General features: G+C 31.1%; 1 protein-coding gene across 8 annotated transcripts in view; it reads right to left on the bottom strand.

The window, feature by feature from the left end:
• Positions 1-18010, bottom strand: part of Neto (Neuropilin and tolloid-like) — a 110695-nt gene extending 92685 nt beyond the window's left edge. The window contains exons 1-2 of one of the 8 annotated variants that reach the window (XM_089085181.1): positions 17709-18010; positions 13688-14273 (exon numbers count right to left, since the gene is read on the bottom strand). In XM_089085181.1, the coding sequence (XP_088941307.1) occupies positions 13688-13756 (69 nt within the window). In that variant the 5' untranslated portion in view covers positions 13757-14273; positions 17709-18010. The other 7 variants (XM_011647082.3, XM_011647083.3, XM_089085180.1 and 4 more) reach the window with 7 other exon arrangements.
• Between the last annotated feature and the right edge of the window lie 1557 nt (positions 18011-19567).

Genomic DNA, 19567 nt, shown 5'->3' with positions numbered 1-19567 from the left:
GCACGCCATAGCGTATAATGAAATTAAACCGTGTTTTCGCAATATGTACACCATAGCGATTTATTAATAATCATGGATATGAGCAATGATTGTACGTGGCAAATTTATTTACATTGTCCGCCTTTGCTTGTTTCCATTGTTAATAATAAACTTTTGTTTTCTGTGCTAATGACATAATGTAATTAGGGTTGCTTCGAGCGTAAATTCATAATATCGTGATAGAAGCGACCGCGTCAAATTAAGAGGATATGAGTGCTCTAATTAATATTATTTATGTATCAGCACACTATCAGGAAAATCTGGTATAATTGACAGTTATACGATTTTGTAGCTATATATGAATGATCCATTAAATAGTCATGTAACATTTGTTTCAACTCAAATTAATGGTATCGTTCGTTTAACGCAATTATATTTCAATTAGAATCAATGTGATTAATTATTTGTTGAATCTTTTTAGCTATTTATCAACACTTTATGTGCTGTAAAATTCACTATTGAATATATCATGGAACTTATTTGGAAAAGAATTATTTTACAGCTGATGAATTTTTTTTTAAATCTGCGATATGATTTTTGTTAGAAAAACAATGAAATGGCAAACACATTGTAATAAGAACATTTATAAACAAACATAGTATTTATCACGTGCATACAAGTCGGTTTTATCATTATTTTAACAACAATATTATTTTATCTGGTTTACCAGTTATGAAAAACAGTAAAAATAGCATAAAAGATATTTCTACAATCTAAAAGCTATGAATAAACGCACTTATTCATGAAGGATCAATTTCTATTATTGTTTTTTTATCTGCTCGTTCAATTTTGTTCCATCGGCTATATGCGGTAACAATAAAACTGGTATCAGCAAGGCAGCAAAATTCGTGTCGAGATGCGCAATTTAGTAATATGTTGACCGTTTGTCGAGTGTACGTATGTTTTGCTGTTTCATAAGAATAGGAATAAAGTATTGTCCCTTGAATGGTTGCAGATATTTCGAACAAAGCAGAGTGGCTCTCTGAACTGATGGACTTTCTTTTTTTTTTCTTTTCCGTAAGCAATATACTATATGAAAAATGTACAATGAGCGTATAGATAAGCAACGGGCGTCGTGACGACTGCCAGGAACTTAATGAGAATTAGGTCAATCCCGTACACACAACACACACACACACACACACACACACACACACACACACACACACACACACACACATCTATGCGAGCAAGCGCGTGTGTCGTGGTTTATTAACAAAATGAATACGCCAACCTTCGGCATGGTTTCGTCGGCGCGCCATCAAGATTGAAATATGAACGCAGTGAGCACGCGCACGCATCTGTAAGTTGCACGTTGTATTATTTTAAACATAATTAAATTCTGCGTGGAGGAATAGGAAACTTATAAAGGCAGATTTCTCAGGGAAAAATCGTTATATTAAGCAACAGAACTAAACAAACTTTATCGATAAGCAGTTTTAATTATAGCAAGAATTAAAACATTTAGAATTTAATCCTCTCTCTCTCTCTCTCTTTCTCTCTCTCTCTCTCTCTCTCTCTCTCTCTCTCTCTCTGTTATAATTAAAATTTTGTTGATGCCGATTTCATTGTTTTCGGTATAATCAGACCGTACAAATTTGAATGAGATGAAAAATAATAAATACCAATTTGTATGAATAATAGCAATTAATTAAAATCTTAATGAAATAATTATAAATACTACAAATTTTAAAATATAATTGTGTAAAATTATCTAATTTTAATAATAAAGCGTAATTTATGTTAGATTTTTTAATAACAATTCTTTCAATGTCACCATAGTAGTTAGAAATTAATTAGATCGATTACACAACATTGAGCTATATGTAGAAAAGGAGTACATAAAGAAGGATAGGATTAAAAGAGGGTCGAGTAAGAGATATTAATATCTCACGTCTCCTCGTGTCGACTAGGTCGTAGAACTATTACTATTCCATCAATAGCGCAAGAGCTATAAGCAACAATGCTGAGAAAATTTTTGGCAAACATAAACATCATTAACATTAATCTTATTTATGTGTAGTAATATATAATTGTTAAGTCGTGACAATAATTGTTACAAAATTATTATCTTCGATTATTGTACAGTTTTACCATTTTATTTTATTTTTACGAAATTGTTTCATTAATTGCGTTAATGATTAATTTTTAATTAATTAATATGAAATATTAAGTTTAATTAAATTCAATATTTTTTATTTATTCTAATATACTTACAATCAAAATATGGTAATTTTCTCATCATTTATTTGTTAAATTTATCGAATTTTTCTTCAGATAATTCTATCTATAAAAGTTATATCAAGAAGTCATAATTGTTTGTAATTTGTAATTTATATAGCATGATTATTTTAAAATCTTAAAAAGGACTGCATGAAAAAAAAATTAAATGTGCGTTACATGTGATATTTTTTTGACATGTATTTTTGACATGTATTTTTTGACATGTATGTGTATCTTTACTTGTCTATGCAAATCTATTTATTGTTGGATGAAGGTATATTTACTGTACGCGACAGATTCGATTACGTGAAATTCAGTCAGAAACTCATCTCTTCGATGGCCACCGTCCGCACTTCGCCTCGTAGATCGAAATAAACTACGATCAGCCAGCTCTCGTTCGCTGCGTTGCATCGTATCATACCGTGTCGTTTATTTCCGTTATAACTATTGTTTTCTGATATTGTCTACTTGTAAATTCGATTTTTTTCTGAGTCTGCTACTAAAAGTTACTCTGAAAAAGCACTGTAGTTGCATGAATAGATAGAACTATTTTGTCAGCGAAAAATTATTTTACAATAATAAACGTATATACAGTAGCTATTGTCTTCATCTATCCTTGATTTCTCTCCTCCTCTCTCTTTTTCTCTCTAGCTTTCTCTTCATCTTCTGACAAGGCGTTTGCAGAAGAGAAAGCTTATATCGCAAAGAGAACCACAACAAAGGTGGTCGAGTAATTTCTAGCAGCGGCACGACAAACATTGCTGAGATTACTGCATAGTTGCGAACGAGAGATTCCCCTATGAGAGCATGGCTGTTTGTTTGCACTTTTACACTAAAAAACTTGTTACAGAATGAAGGAAAATGTAATCACAACTTCTCCCGAATTTGAAATGCTAATTAAGAACTGTTGCTAATAAAAAAAAACTCATTACGTCTTTTTCGAATGGTGATTTGTGCTTTAATTATTATATTTTGAGCATGACAGCGAAGAAGAAGAAATAAAAATAACAAAAAATATTTAAAAAATATTTAAAAAAATAAATAATATTTTATATTTATAAACTGGGAGAATTTTTATAGAAATTTAATTTTGTAATTGATTTTTAGGAAAGCAATTGAATTCTATTCGCAAATTTTTAATTATTTTTTTCTGTATTTTATTTTATTTTTTAACAGATATAAATAAAAATATAGAGTTCATATATTTTCATATATATTTTACTTCACATATATTTTAAATACAATTATACATGGAACAATACTATATGGACTGTTCCATGTAGTATTGTTCCATTTGTAACATGCACTACTGTGTAACGAATCGTATAAACTTGAAACACACTTGAAACTTTTTACACAGTACTTCTTTCGAGGAAGAAACTATACCTTTTCGTAACTACATATATATATATATATATATATATATACATACACATAGTTTGGTGGCATACGCCTTGTTGGATGCGCGCTCGTGTGTAATAACAATAAAGCGAGAACAGAAGTTACCGCAGAGCATTTTCGAATTCAGCATTGTGACCGGAAGTTTCCGGCGGGAAGCGAGTTGTAGCGCCGCCGGAAATGACACTACCGCGCCGTATTTTCCACCTTTTGCACCATTATATTCTTCCTATATTAATTATTTGATGTAGCTAACAATTTTTTTTGTAAAAAAAGTGTGTTTATCTGCTTTCTAATAATTACAAAGAAATTTATGCAATTTTGTCACGTATTGAAGATTTCAAAAGATACATTTTTTTATTTTCTATTTTTTAAATAAAAAGTCAATAAAATAAAAATTAAAATATATATAAAATTAAAGTTTAAATATTCACGGCCTAAATTGATATATAAATATTATTTACTTTATATAACAAAAACTTATGTACATGCTAAAAGACACTGCGTATATATGTACTAAGTACATATGTACTAAGCAAACATTTTGTAATATTGGACATGCTTTCGACGAATTTAATATGATATTTTATCCGTACTCATCGATATTTCAATTTTTGTTGATAACGTTGATACTGCTTGAATATTAATTTAACTTGGCATGTAGAAAAGTGTATCGTATCAAATATATATAAAAGCGCCAATTAAATGATTTACTTGGCAATCAACACTTTCACATGATTTCACATCTTTTATGACAGTCTCCTTTCATTTCGTGAATCATTATTAATTCACTTCTGTTATTATAACAGTGCATATTGCTAACATAACAGTTAAAACATTACAAAAACATAAATTTTCTTATTAAAAATTATAATTTATATGTTTTATGGATATTGATAATATTATATCAAATGTATTGTTAACGAATATATTGTTATGCCCGCGCGAGCTTCAGCGGCCGAGTGAAGTCGAGCTGCCGTATGAAAAAAAAAAACGAAGCACTCTCCGGAATAACGGAGTGTTTGCTTACGTTGATATTCTGCGTGGTGACTTGTGACATACGGACGTGTGTCCGTCCGAATTTCTGATTTTAATAAACCCTTCGTGTTTTGTAAAGGAAAGTTGTTTATTCCAAGCGCGGCTTCCTTCGGATTGCGCGTGTACGCGGTAACGCGAAAGAGTGCGGAAAAAGTGATCGCCGTGAACGTAACAATATTATTTATTACGAAAAGAAACTATAAATATATTTGTTAACATTTAATATATTTATCTAAATTCTATTTATTTTCCATCAAATAATTAAGTATTATATCATTTAAAAATCATTTATTTTACGTTGCATAATTATTTTTAATTGCTTCATTTTTAATTTATACGTCATAGATAAATATATAAATACGTATACCACAAAGCAGATACGTTTGATGTAACTTTACATTAATAATGGAATAATGGAAAATAGAAACTTTTTCACAAATGAAAAACCTATAAAAATACATGCTTTACATAATTTTCCATCCATTGATGTAACATGTATGTTCATTCCGATAATTGTGAATGTATGGAATAATATGTGATGCAAATATTTTATTTTATTTCTTTTTGATTCCATTAATCAAATTTTTTGGTACAAAATATTTTATTGCTATGGAAGAAATCTATCGAGTATAATGTGTAAATGTAGAAAAAAATACATAGTAAAAAAAGTACTAATGCTTTAATATATAAGTATTTAATTTTAATGACTAAATTAATGTTCTGATGTTTTGATATTCATGTATTTATTTGTAAGATTAATTATTTATTTGTATTTTTATTCTGCTTCAAATTTCTCTTTTCTTTTTTTTGCAGAAAAGCACAATTACTTTTAAATTATAAACTTAGCGCAAAAGTTTTGAGAAATCTTATTATTTTTGCAACATTAAAGCATTCATAACTTTAGATGTTTTCTTAAAATTACTTTTCGCCATTAATTTGCTTAAATTTTGTTGAAGTTGCGTTTATGTAGTCCTTTTACAAGCTTTTATACTCCTTCATTTACTTCCAAAAATTCACACACCTGCTACGATTATTTATTTGGACAACACATGTGCACATATTGTTTTATGGATTGCACGTGCGTGTGTATCATTTCTTCTTAATGATATGAATATATGAAAATATGAATACAATATTTGCAAAATAATTGACTCGCAAATTATTAAATTTTTATGAAAAAATTAGTAACAAAAACTGCAATATTATGTTTCAATTATTAAGTTGTTTCCAATTAAGTTTAAAGCTTAAAACTATTATTAATTACTACGTCATTTTTGCGCATTTTAATATCTATTCATGTTTCTAGACTTTTATTATTTTACTATACTTTTGGATTTTTTCACTTCCCATTTTTTCAAAAATTAAACATTGAAATAAGATTTAAAATGTTGATAATATATTAAGTTAATATATTAATAAAAAATAATTTTTAATTTGCTCCAGCATTAATAAAAACATATAATATGAAACAAAAGATGAAAGATTTTATATAAAATATTATTAAAATATTATGACTATTTTTTTTATGTAGTGAATTATTTCATATTCGTTCTATGTATTCTATTCTGCCGTAAAATATTAAATTTGTAGTAAAATTGTAGGCCCGTTCTGTAAAATTTAGATTTAAAATATTTATAAATATTTATATTTTATTTTATATTATTACATTTATTATTTTAATTAAGGTTATATGAAGTCCATGTTTTATTAAAGATTATGTAAAATATATGTTTGAAGCGATATATGCTTTTCATTTAAATTATTTATTTCACATATAAAAAAGTTTTTATTAATGCTGTTTCAGTAGTATTTTCTTTCTTTTATTCTTGTTTCTTTTCATAAACTCTTAATTGCTCTAACGAGTTCATGTTTTTACTCTTAATACCTTTTGTACATTACAAATAATTTTTTAAGTAAAAATTGCTTTTTAAGATTTTATAACACATTCTCTTTTAATTTTATTTTAAAATCATATTAAAACTGACCTGTCTCTTTTTTCTCTGCAAACAGAGTTTTGCTAATGAACACATTGCTCCGTCACTGTCGACATTCGTGCCTTAATTATCTTAATTTATATTCGCACATGAACACATACGGTCATCGACATGATTATAAATCTCTTCCTAGAAATCATCCTTTTATTTGCCGTCTATCTTGTAATGTAAAAATGTTCTCCTATCTCCCTGCTATTACGTCTATTTTTCCGTACAAAGTTACTAGTTTTCTTCGTCACGGTCATTGTCGGTTATGATTCCGCTATTCATGCAGCGGGCGAAACGAGTGCTATCACGAGACATTCCGGGCCACGAGCAATCACGAATAACTTATATATCACCGACGATCTGTGCCAGAATTCGGACCATCGAGCTGGGGCGGAACAATTCACGCGCAGGAATGATAACCCGCACGCGGAACAAAAAGACGGCGAATGCCTATTAATCGTACGGATTTTATCTGCCGCCGACGTTGCAGAAAAGACCGGTTTCCTTGGAGGGAATCGTGATATATCCAAAAGATGGAAATTGTTGAATCGCGTGTCCCAGAAATATTCTTCACTCTCGATTATTCCAATGGTGAATTACTATATGCACGCGCGAATATATAGGGGAGGTTTTAAACTTTCCAACAGTTTTGAACCACATAAACTCAATAGCTTTATTAATTCATTAAGAAATGATAATATTTTAACACCTTTTGAAACTTGACTGATTAAAATGTAATATTATCTCCTTAATAAAACTTTAGAATCAGTTTCCGCCTGAAATCTTTTATACTGTTGCTTCAATGCTCCAGCACTGATTCTTCTTTTCTAACGAATCGATCCCGATTAGTTACACGTCTGCTTTGCCACAAATCTCTAGTCCGCAATGCAAAGCACGAAACGTCTTTTCGAAATTTACAAATTGATCTGATAGTGCATGCTGGAATCTCTTGCGAATGTAGCGGTGCATTTGAATGGGATTCATATCGAATGGATATATATTTATGTGGCATCTACAATCATGCAAACACGGTCGATGTTCTATCGGATTACTTGTCCTATAACTCGCACTCGATTCTTGTCACGCACATATAGAGATATCCGCTAGAAACTTTAGTCATCTGTTATAATGTCATGAAAGCACATTGTCGAATATTGTCGACAGCTCGTTGTGGTTAATTAAGAATTTCATAAAAATATGAATAGACAAAACGTTTCTTTCCATGATAGAGATATTTATATTTTTCCTTTACAGGAATATTTTAATTTTTGATAAATTGGTACAAAATATTTATTCGTACAATACACGGTATTAGTTTTACAAATGACCAATGGATATTAATAAAATTAATCAGATAAAATTAATCAAAAAATAAAATTAATCAAAATTGTTTGTGATATAAATTAATCAACATTAATCAATCATTAAACAATAACAATTTTGATCAATATGATTAATTAGAAAATGTAGGACGCACGCAAATAAGGCTATATATCACTTTAAATTAATTGGTTGCATAATGTCGAGATAGTAATTGTATTTGCCAGAAAATTATTTTGTAATAATTTAGTTTCTTCTCGTCGCGATATGGTTTATTTTTCAAGATATATATACATATATACACATATATATATATATATACATATTTTACAATTTTTGTTTATCATAACTGTGTAGTCACCATAATAAATACATTAAATTTCATGTATAAAATAAATTCTTTACAACATGTCATCAAAATGCCATCAAATTTCTTTGTTGAATTTATTTCAGGATTAATAACTGAAATACAACAACGTTGAATTTGTAGAATATTATAAATACAATAACCATTTTGATATCTACGTTAAAAAATTATTATGGTTTTATAATATCCGTTGTCCTTCTTTTAATACAAAAATATTAATTTTCTTGATGAGAATGCATCACACATAGAATGTCACAAGAAATGTTTAATTTGCAAAGTTTCTTAGTATGATCTTTAATTTCAAGTATTAAAATAATTTATTTCTCAAAGAAGATACTTTGTCTTATATAAGTAGATAAATTATTAAAAATCATAACAATTTTAAACATAAATGTTTAAGATTATTATATAATTTTTAATAATTATATGGCTAATGTTGAGTAAACAATATATTGTGGGTGATATTATAAAGTTCAAAGTAAGAAAATATAATGTTTAAGAAGTTTTAGAAATAAAGATGTGAGAAACTCATATGATAGTTCATGACACTATAATTTTATTATTCCCTAAGAAATTTTATTTTTGCAGACAAATGAATTTAAGGAAGAGTACTTTTCATTGTTGGGAATTCTGGTTTGTTACGCGACTTAACTTTTAATTAATATTGGTTTTCCTGTTATTTTATAGATCCGTTTGCCTTTAATAAGAGTAAAATTATTACATTTAGCTATATTTCTTTTAATCCGATTATTTACTGAGAAATGAAATTTCTGGGTATCTTCTTTTAATTAGCTTGCAATTCTTTCGTCAATATAATATTTCTCGACTGTAAATTTTAAATTATATTCTTGTAAATGTAGTATATGATTTTAAACGTTTATTAATTGCATAATATTTTGTAGCAATTTTAAAATTAAATGTGACATGTAATTGAAAAAATTTTGTCCTATTCATTTTTATCCAAAATCATTAGAAAATTCAATTCCTATTCAATGTTTTGATAAAAATATTGCATTATTAATTAATATTACTAATAATTTTCCTTGAAAATCTAAGAATATCATAGAATTTTATTGCAACTGAAAAATTTTTGGAAATTTTATTTCTATATTTTGCCTCTGCAATAAAATTTTTGATAATTTTGTATTTACAATACAAACTTGTTGATAATTTACCAATTATTCAATTTAATCATGAATAATTATATAATTATTCAATCATGAAAATTGAAACTATATTGATTAACCAATTGGAAACTAACTAGAAATTAACCAAGCTAAGATATTTATTTTAAATTGAAATTGATGATCTTATACTTGAAATATATTGTTTTTAGAACTTTTATCACGGGGATTTTTCATAAGTTGAAAGATGAATATATAAAGAGAAACTTCTTATTGATTTGTCAACTAAAGAAATACATATGCAAAATCAACTTTGCATAGTTACGCTTGTTTTCGAGAAAAGAACATGAGAGAGAAAAGAAAAATTGAATACGATGATAGATGTATCAAGCATCCCTTGTTTGTGAATGTAAATTGAATGCTTTTCCCTTTACGAAGCGAGGACTCAGTTTTATTTTCAACCTGCGAGACTTCATATTGTACTTTCTTTTCCAAATGGAAAGAGTAGAATAAAACAAAACCGTGTGTAATGTGTTTACACGGAGCCAGGAGAAAGGATAGTAATTGTTAATATTTACAATGAACGTGTCACAGAATCAGAAATTCTGATGCTTTAAAAATTGACTTTGCCGAGAATTTAATCTCGTAAATTCTTTACATACAGTTGTAACATTTTTACAATCACTCATATGTCATATATATTTTTCTATGTTTTATATGTATTTTTCAATATCTGTTAACACGAAATGCAATTATTTATGTAACGATATTATATCCTAATAGCATATGGCCTTTGGCATTCATGTATAATCATGATATTTGTACATTGATCAAATTGGAGAAAGATTCAATTATTCAATTATCAAACATACGTTCATGTATGTAATTAACTAGATACTAATATGTCCTTGACAGTATAAGGCTGCGATATATCGAAAATTTCTCGAAATTGAGTGTGATCAACAAACGTTACATGGCTTGATGAGAATCTCGTTGTAACATTGCTACTGGCAATACGCAATGCACAGTAGAGTAAAGTGCAATCTGCAATGCGATGCTGCAATGCACGCCAATCACGTTAATGGACAATCGAATGTAAGCATATCGTTGGTGATCTATGTTTTATGGCTATCAGAACTACTTCAACTAGAAAAATGTTAATTTTTTTATGGAAACAGCGTTTTATTCGTACGATGTTAAATTGTGAAATGTATATTAAATAACGTTTAATTATCATAGCAGATGCGCGCAATGTTAATCGTTTCATTCAAATTGCAGAAGTGGCGTAGTAAACCGCAATTGAGTGTTAGCCACGAATCAGTAATGCAACTGGTATCACGTGACAATGATACACATGATCAACAAAGAGCTCATTAATGTTTCCTGAACGTAAATCTGTTTGTATAGAAAGGATATTGGATCAAATGTGATTTACCTCGTTTCTTTTTAATACAAATTTTTTTTATTATTTTTCACTAATTTTCTAAATTCTAGTTTCTATTATAGAATTTCTATTTATATAATATATATTGTTAAGAGAAACATTTCAAGAAATAATTTGCAGGATTTTCTTTTGTATAGAGAATCTAATTTTGATTAATAATATTTGCAGTATTTATCGAAATAGTAATAAAGTTACTAAATAAAGTTACTAAATAGATAAACTTTATTATAAATTTCGCTTCTAATTTTATATGATTACGTTGCAATATGCGTCATTAAGTGAATTATATACATGTTTGTAAATAATATGTATAGTTTGTGCGTTTCAGTTTTGACACGTTTGTACTTAAAATCAATTATTGTTACAATATCACAAACGATTCCTTTTAATTGGCATCACAAAGTGTTTGTTGAGATGAATTAGAATAATATGCAACGATATTATCTGATTTGATTTACTTGCTAAATGGCAAGAAAATCTGTAAATTGGATAGAGTCGATCGCTATCTGTACAGAGATATTGCGGTATGTTCGCCGAACGTATCTCTGTGAATTAACGATGCAACTGGTAGTACGCACTACGTGATCAACGAGAAGGACTCTCCATCGGCGTTTGCCCGATGTTATCGATCGACCGCGAGAAAAAAATGCCGTACATGCGTGAACGACTATGTGAACCGATTCGCAAAATTGGACAGAATTTTTTAATATATAGACATATATGTCACGTCACTGACATATATGTCAGTGCATTGAAATTTTGTGCACTGAAGTTTTGTGTTTTATACATGCGAAAATTGAATGTAATTACGAAAAAGTAATGCCATCGATATTTAAATGTCTCTTGTGTGATATAATTAAATTGCTTTAGCATACATATGTATTTTATTGACTAAAAGCATGGAGAATTTATTTTTCATGCAATTTATTTATCTTTATTTATTGATTTATTTACATTTATTTATTTTTTTTTTTTTAATCTTTTAAATTGGTTTTACCGTGCATAGAACAAATTCAGTTTTAATTTGAAAGAATCTTTGTTTTATTTCAAGGCAAATTAGAAATTATCTAATGTTCTCTTTCTAAAGAAAAGAAATTCGTAATTACAATTATTACGTGCGATGTATATGAGTAGCCTAATGTTTTATTTATTGTATTATTCACTGCCACCGTGACGTTCGATCTTACTTCAGTTGAAACGAATCTTTCTCGTAGCGAAGTGTCTTTCGTGATCCTCTTTGATGAAACTTTATTCATTTCGGTCCCTGTAATCTGGCTTAATTAAACTTCCACTTCTCGCCCCGCTATTCTGCCTTTAAGGCGGATTAGCCGAACGTACCGTCTTAAATCCATACCGGATCTGGACTTGGATCAAGCAAAAAATTTCATGTTCGATAAGCTCGGCATATTGCACGATGTCATTCAACGGTGCGTTTTCATACAAAGCAAACTGGCAATAGATAGTATGCGATAGAAACAGGAGATTGTCTTAAAATATATGAATTTTATGTGTGCATCTAATCTCCGTCCGTTTTGTACATCACTCGATAAAAACGCAAAAATAGTTTTGATTAAATAATATTCACATCATATTTCACGTAAAAGTTTTTCTTTTTATTTTGACTAATTTTTATCCCGATAATAACTCATATATATATATATATATATATATATGTATATATATATATATATCACTATTTTAATATTACATTTATCTAAATGCAATTTGTAAAAGTTATTTAAACATTTATAAAATTTACTTTTTGTAAATGTAAATTACTTTTTGCATTAAACATTGCGAGTTACTCGCTGAATTAAATTGAAATTATATTTAATACAATTTTAAAGCTTTTTTTCAAATCATATAATTATGATTTGAACGTTTTAATCTTAAAAAATTCTTATATAATAAAATATTGTAAATGTTGAAAATATTGTTTGTGTACAAAAATGAATAGACTTATATGAAGTATAAAAATTCTTATTCGATTGCATCTTCTTTGTGTCCTTAATCAGACAAACCTTCAAAATGCCGCAACACCGAAATTCGATACGACGCAAATTCGTACTGGGCGTCGCCAAGAAAAAAAGAAAACGACGAAAGCGTTAAATCAGCTGGCGCTATATGCGTTTATCCTACACGCGTGTATACACATGGCCGGTTAACTCGGTTGGTGCCTAAATATAGAGGATATACGAGCCTCTTATTCTGTACGTGGCGTAAATGGAATTTCGAAGAACAATAAATTTTTGTAAAATATGTGTACCAACTGATGGAATGTTAAAATATTAATATCTTTTTCATAATTTTGAATTGAAATAATTAAAGAAAACAAATGCAAAATATTAAAAATTATAAAATTAAAAAATATAAATATTTCAGAAATTATTATTAATACGTGTTTCTTTTTACAAATTACGATCGGGTAATGTAAATTATTCCAGTTTTTCGAAACATTATTATACTAAATTTATATTTTTGATAGAGCGTAGATCTTATGTAGATCGTTTTTTCCAGCTGTCACATTATCTTCAATAATAAAATGTTGTTGACGAATATTCAAAATTGATTTCTTAGTTTAAATGGCACGAAAATAATTCTTTTTCACAAAGTTTTGTTTGTTCAACATACAAAACATACATATATTATCAACCTTCCTTATTTTCTCGTTGGGATTCAATATTATTGAAGGAAAGTGCGATTATTTTGTAAGACATATTTGTTGGAATACCCACGGGTGTTTCTTACTCACCGAGTACGAGTAGTAGCAGAACTTGTTGCGGGAGCCGAGCCACCATTGTGGACCCGTCCGCTCGCACATCTATGAATTTAAATCGGGCGATCCTGCCGTGTCTCCTCGATTTTCTCGTCGCGATCGCCAACACTCGCCGTAACAACATTCATTTAACGTTCTTCCGGGCTTCCACGTGGGGCGTACGCGCTGTTTATCCGGTTCGTCCGCTCACGCACAGAGCCTTTCCACTTGGTACTCCTTTTTGGCTACACTCGGCGCTTCCAATGCGGTATTCACCGGATTCGGGAAAATTTCGGCATCCGGAGAACAGCCACTTTCGTCGTTCGAGCTGCACACACTCACGTTCGATTAATTTCCCACGGCGACGCGATCTCTGAAATTCGTGGCAATTCAGCACGAACCGATTCGCAATACGCGACTGCGTGAAGAGCCCCCGGCATGCGTCCCAAAATGACGGATTTTTTTTCCTTCTCTTTTTTTTCAAACCGATCCGAATGCGATTTGATCAGGTAGCTCGATATTAATCGACCCGCGGCACTCTCGCGTGCGGTGGCCTGGCGATTTGGACTCGAAGCCCCGATATCTGTGAACATAAATATTTTAGAGGTGCGTTTGCTAGGGGGAGCAGAGGGTGGTAGATAGGACGGACGAACGAACGAACGGACGGACGAGGTGCCGAGAGATAGACTCGTGGGAAAAATAATTTACAAGTGAAATACAACTTGACACCCGCCAGATAGTATCGCTATGGTGAATATAACAGAAGCAGTGAATGCTGTCGCTGACAGAAGTTAGTAGGAAGACATAATACAAGACGGACTAAGAATTTTGCGCGCGCGCGCGCGCGTGTGTGTGTGTGTGTGTGTGTGTGTGTGTGTAACCCTGTACAATCCTACATCTGCTTTATATGCGTCTGTTCGTATGTATACGTGCCCACCGCACTACGACCGTCGTGGATTTTCGTGACAATTGCGTCCTGAAGAACTGAAGCGATGGTAAAATTGGAAAACCGATAAGAACTTCTCTTTTCGTAAGTTATACTATTGCCGTTGTCTTATCGCTGTGAGGCACATCTTTTGCGATTAGCAATATTCGATTTCAGAAAAGCATTTTTACGTATAAAAATTTGTTATTTAACATTATACACTATTTTTAGATTTACACTGATGTAAAATTGCTAAAGCGTTTTAGAAAATCTTTTATAAATATATATTCATTTTTATTCGTAGATTTATGCATAATCTGTTAGAGAAATTCGCGAATTAATACGATGTGCTAGATAATAAGCTGTTATGTAACTAGTGGCGACAGAAATTTATATATGCATATATAAATATTTCCTTCGTAATGTTCTAGGTAAGTAAATAACACATACATATTTCACACAAGCGAAAGGATTCTAAGGAATAATATGGATTACATTCGCAAATAATGGAAACTCTGTGAATAATGGAAACAGCTGAATTACTGCCGTGTCGTGACATGATAAAAAGTGACAATCGAGTCGATACTTCATGGCAAACAGGCCAACGGATACTCTGATTTAACGAATTGTGGCAAGGCGTTTCACGTCATTCGTAATTTTTTATAGATTAAAAAAACGTACGTACGTTTTACGTGAACAGTGCTATTATTCCTCAGAGTTTCCTATGTTTCGCGCCCTTTCAGTCTCGCTCTCTTTTCTAGCGTGGAATCACTTTTTCTCTACGGGAAATAAAAACGGTCGTTTAACTCGCGCCACGGCGTCAACAGAGCGAATTGTAAAAATCGCACGACACTCAACGGCACTGCGGCGCCGTTCCGCGCTACAAAATGTCAAAAATATAAACTTTTCACTAAGACTTTATATCGATTATTTTAGTTTTTTTTATATATTATTTTATCAAAAATATTTCACACTCTTAAAGCACAAAGTTTTATAAAAATCTTCATATTTCGTAACGTTCTATGCGAAATTATCTGATGCGGAATTATCTGAAGAGTAAAGAGTGAAATGTCTCATAAATTTCATAACTTGTATAGAATGCAAAAATAATTTGAAAGGAAAGAAAAAATATTCATAAGAGTTATTGAGTAGGAATTTATTATAAAAAAGATTGTTATTTGCTGACATAAATTTACATTTATCAACTTTTTGCTCAACAAGAGACAATATCAGAAAACTATGATTATCATAAAAGCTTTCATATTCATGTTGGATAAGAATTGCCAACCTTTCGTTTTGTAAGTTTTGCATATAAGAATCGTCATATTGCAAAGAATTCTGTATTTATGAGTATTATCATCTTCTTTTTCTATCCGCAAATGAATATGCATGAAAGGGTTCGCGAAGAGCTACTTGGCAGAAACGAATTTCGTCTACGTGGTTTTGAATTTCATCGGAATTTTATCAATCTCTGCAATAATTCGATCAATTGTCTATTTTTGACATATGATGGCTCTTTATACACATATGATATTCTTACGTGTTAAATCTTTTCCAATTATGTCTAATATCACACGTTTTTAACCGAGAAAACTTTAACAATTCGCAAGATTAATAAATCAGTAAGAAAATATAAAAGATTTTTATTTTGAAGAAATTCTGTATTTTACTTCGTATTTTTAAAAGTAGCAGTTTTTCTCACATTTCCATGTTTCGATTAGTGGTTGTATTTTCGTGTGTTCGGTAATTATATTTTTTTTGGTTTTTACTCGAATTTGTAAGCAACAGAAAAATAATAATAATTTTAAAGAAATCTCGTAACAAGACGTCATATCAAATAGCACGTTATTTCGATTGTTGTCTCGTGTAAATTGTGTTAATTTATTTATTCATGATTGATCTTTTATAAATGTAGGCAGTGGAATTTATAATTACTAATTTGTATGTAGAATTTTTACAAACAAGCAATACAACAAGAATTATCATAAGCAGTGCCGGGATTATTATTGTTGCTTGCAAAGTACGAAAAATTAATATTATTAAACAACTCAATTAGAAAGTTAATTATAAGATTACATATTCTTTTTGTCATAAACACGATTGACATGTAGCTAGTTAATCAGAGTAGTGAATTTCATAGCATCGATAGAAACGTGACACATGTGTGGAATGTCATCTTTTCTGAATTCTTAAGTTTATTCCCAATATCTTATTAATATCAAGAAAAATGTTAATAAATAAATTAATACGTTAAGTATTTTATTAGATGGGAAAGATTCGAGATTTGACTTACGTCACGTTCGAAACGTACGACTTATGCAATTGGAAAAATTTCGAAGAATGAAGGAATGATCAGGTGAACGAGTTTTCGTTGTCATACACGCGTGCCTAGAATACTTGACGTTTCCTTTCTACGCGCACGTATTCCCTTTCAGTAGCTGACGTGTGACTCTTTTTGTTAGGAAACGGTGCACAGCTCCTGCCGCGAACGTTCTTCAAGAATAGCCGTGCATTCATGCGCTCATTCCATATCTCCCTCCGCGGTCTGCATTCGGGCGCAGTATAATTTCCGAGGAATCTCGGAGCTCCATAAACGCTAGACGCGGGGACGCCTTTATGCCGTCTCGTGCTCGCGTGAAATTCGTCCTCTTGTAAGAAGGAACCTCAATACGAACGCGGACGTCGAGGACCGCGTTTATTACGTTCCTTGCCACGTAACGTCGATTCAACATTCAGGAGAACTGCCGTTATCATTCCGCAGATTTTTCGAACCCCCGTTTCCGTAATAGAGAAAATAATATCGCGTGAATGCGTTTAGTTTCGCCGCGCTCATCGACGCGCTATTATATCACCATGACTATCTCTCACGGGATTATCTTATCAAAGCTACATCGACGGTAGCTCTTGAGGCCGCTTGGCGAGATGCCGAGATCTTTCGTGGATATTTTTGTCGCGTGTGCCATCGAGATGCATCGGTCCAGATCACCACCACCACCGCCGCTATCGGTGCGTGTGTCTTCCGACGCGTGCTCGCATTTAATTGAGGAATTACGAATGCGCGTTTCGCGTGATTCCCATATGGATAGTACGTACGAGAGGCGATTCAGATGAGAGGACTCCCGTATCGGGGCGAGGATTCTCGTCACCCGCTCGAAAATCCGAGCTCGATCACTGAAGACACGCACGTCCACGCATGACGTACATTCGAAAAAAAAAAAAAAAACACTTTTCACTGCACACGAAGCGTTACGCACGCACGTATTTCTGTCTTGCGAGCGCGCGGAGTCTATCGTGACGTCGCGCCGCCGTCGACCGAATGAGCAAGCAGCGCAAGCTTATCACCTCGCGACCCGTCACGCGCGGACTCCGACCGCCGACTGACTACTAGCCGTGGTCTGGCCTCAGTGGCTGTTTCTACTGTCTCGCTTGCGCGCTTCTTCTGGCGCCGTCCGCGTCGCACCCGTCGCTGATGCATTATCCTCCTGAGACTTGAGGCCACATTCTCTCTCTTCTAGCGTGAAGCTCTTATAAAAGCCGCCCGAAAGAAAGCATTCACGGTAATAATTGCTTCTTTTTCCTTTTTCTGATTACGCTAAAAATGTATCTCAAGCGTGACTTGAAACATTGAACTCGAAGTAGCGTCGGTATAATACGAATTTTCAAGCGAGTAAAATTTCTTATTTCTTGCATATTCAATGATATTACGCATGCTGTGCGCAAATTATATTTGATGTACAATGAGTATTCAATATTTTTTTTATTTTGTTAATTTTAAATACTGTTTTAATCTTTTGCTTTAGTCGGTAATCTTTTTCTGTAGTGTGATAATGAAATGGTAAAAAAACAGTCGACTCTTATAATCTCTTGCTATACATTATTTATAAGGAATGAAGAAAATGTAGTTTACCAAATTGTTAAGTAAATGAGAAGAGAATAAGATTTATAACTCAGTCAAACAGAAAATAATGTTTTCTTTTCTTTCTCTTCTTGACTTTTAAGTTTCAGTAAACTCGAAATTATCAGCAGGAGAAGATTAACGATAAGAGTTTTAATTATAAGAATGTCAATTTTATGACATTATGATAGAAGCGAAATTAATAACTTTTTTCTCCTCATTTATAGCAAACTTTGGGAGGTCATTTCAATTATATTGCGATAATTGTTAGCCATAACTTCTTCACGGAAGTTTGCGATTTAGTTAATTTGCGGTGAAACTGTTGTGTTGGATGGAAATTAAATAACCAATCTAAAAAAAATTGATTTAAATATCAATATTTTTTATTCACAAAATTTTTAAATGTTTATTTATTATAATGTTGTTAATAATTAAAGGATAAAAAGAATTAAATAAAATATTTCTTGGTACGTAATATAAATAGCCAGTAGTAGATATTTATATGATATATATTTTATTTACATGCTTTTATTTATTCAATACAATTAACTTTATCTATTGTATTATGGACAAACATTGAAAAGTAATCTTCGATTGTATTAAACTTTGGTGAATGTTAATACTGGTTATAATTAAAGTAATCTGATGATAGAACATTGTACGTGGGCAAGTATTACATTCCAGAACGAGCGTTCTTATTGAAAAGCTATAGCGTAATAGTCTGATTGAGCACCTGTCGATGACAGACTTCAATGGCCAATGGCCAATCTTCTTTTTCAATTCACGCAAGTATTCAACGCCTGCGGATCACTAAACATCAATAAGCAATACTTATTCATGTATATTGCAAATAGCATTTGCAGTGTACAATAATCAATTTAAACATTAACAGAGTCATCTCATTACTTCAATCTCAAGAAACTTATTGATTAAAACATTGGACATCTTTAAATTCAAAAGTTAAAATATTTTATATGATGTTAATATGCTGATAATCTGTATAAGATTATTATTATTATTTAAATCAAAGTTACTGTCGAATTTCGTTAATTTTCAG

This window comes from Pogonomyrmex barbatus, unplaced genomic scaffold (genome assembly GCF_055798465.1).
Source record: "Pogonomyrmex barbatus isolate J1 unplaced genomic scaffold, ASM5579846v1 scaffold1, whole genome shotgun sequence".
Lineage (NCBI taxonomy): Eukaryota > Metazoa > Arthropoda > Insecta > Hymenoptera > Formicidae > Pogonomyrmex > Pogonomyrmex barbatus.
This window is presented reverse-complemented; position numbering and strand designations above follow the sequence as displayed.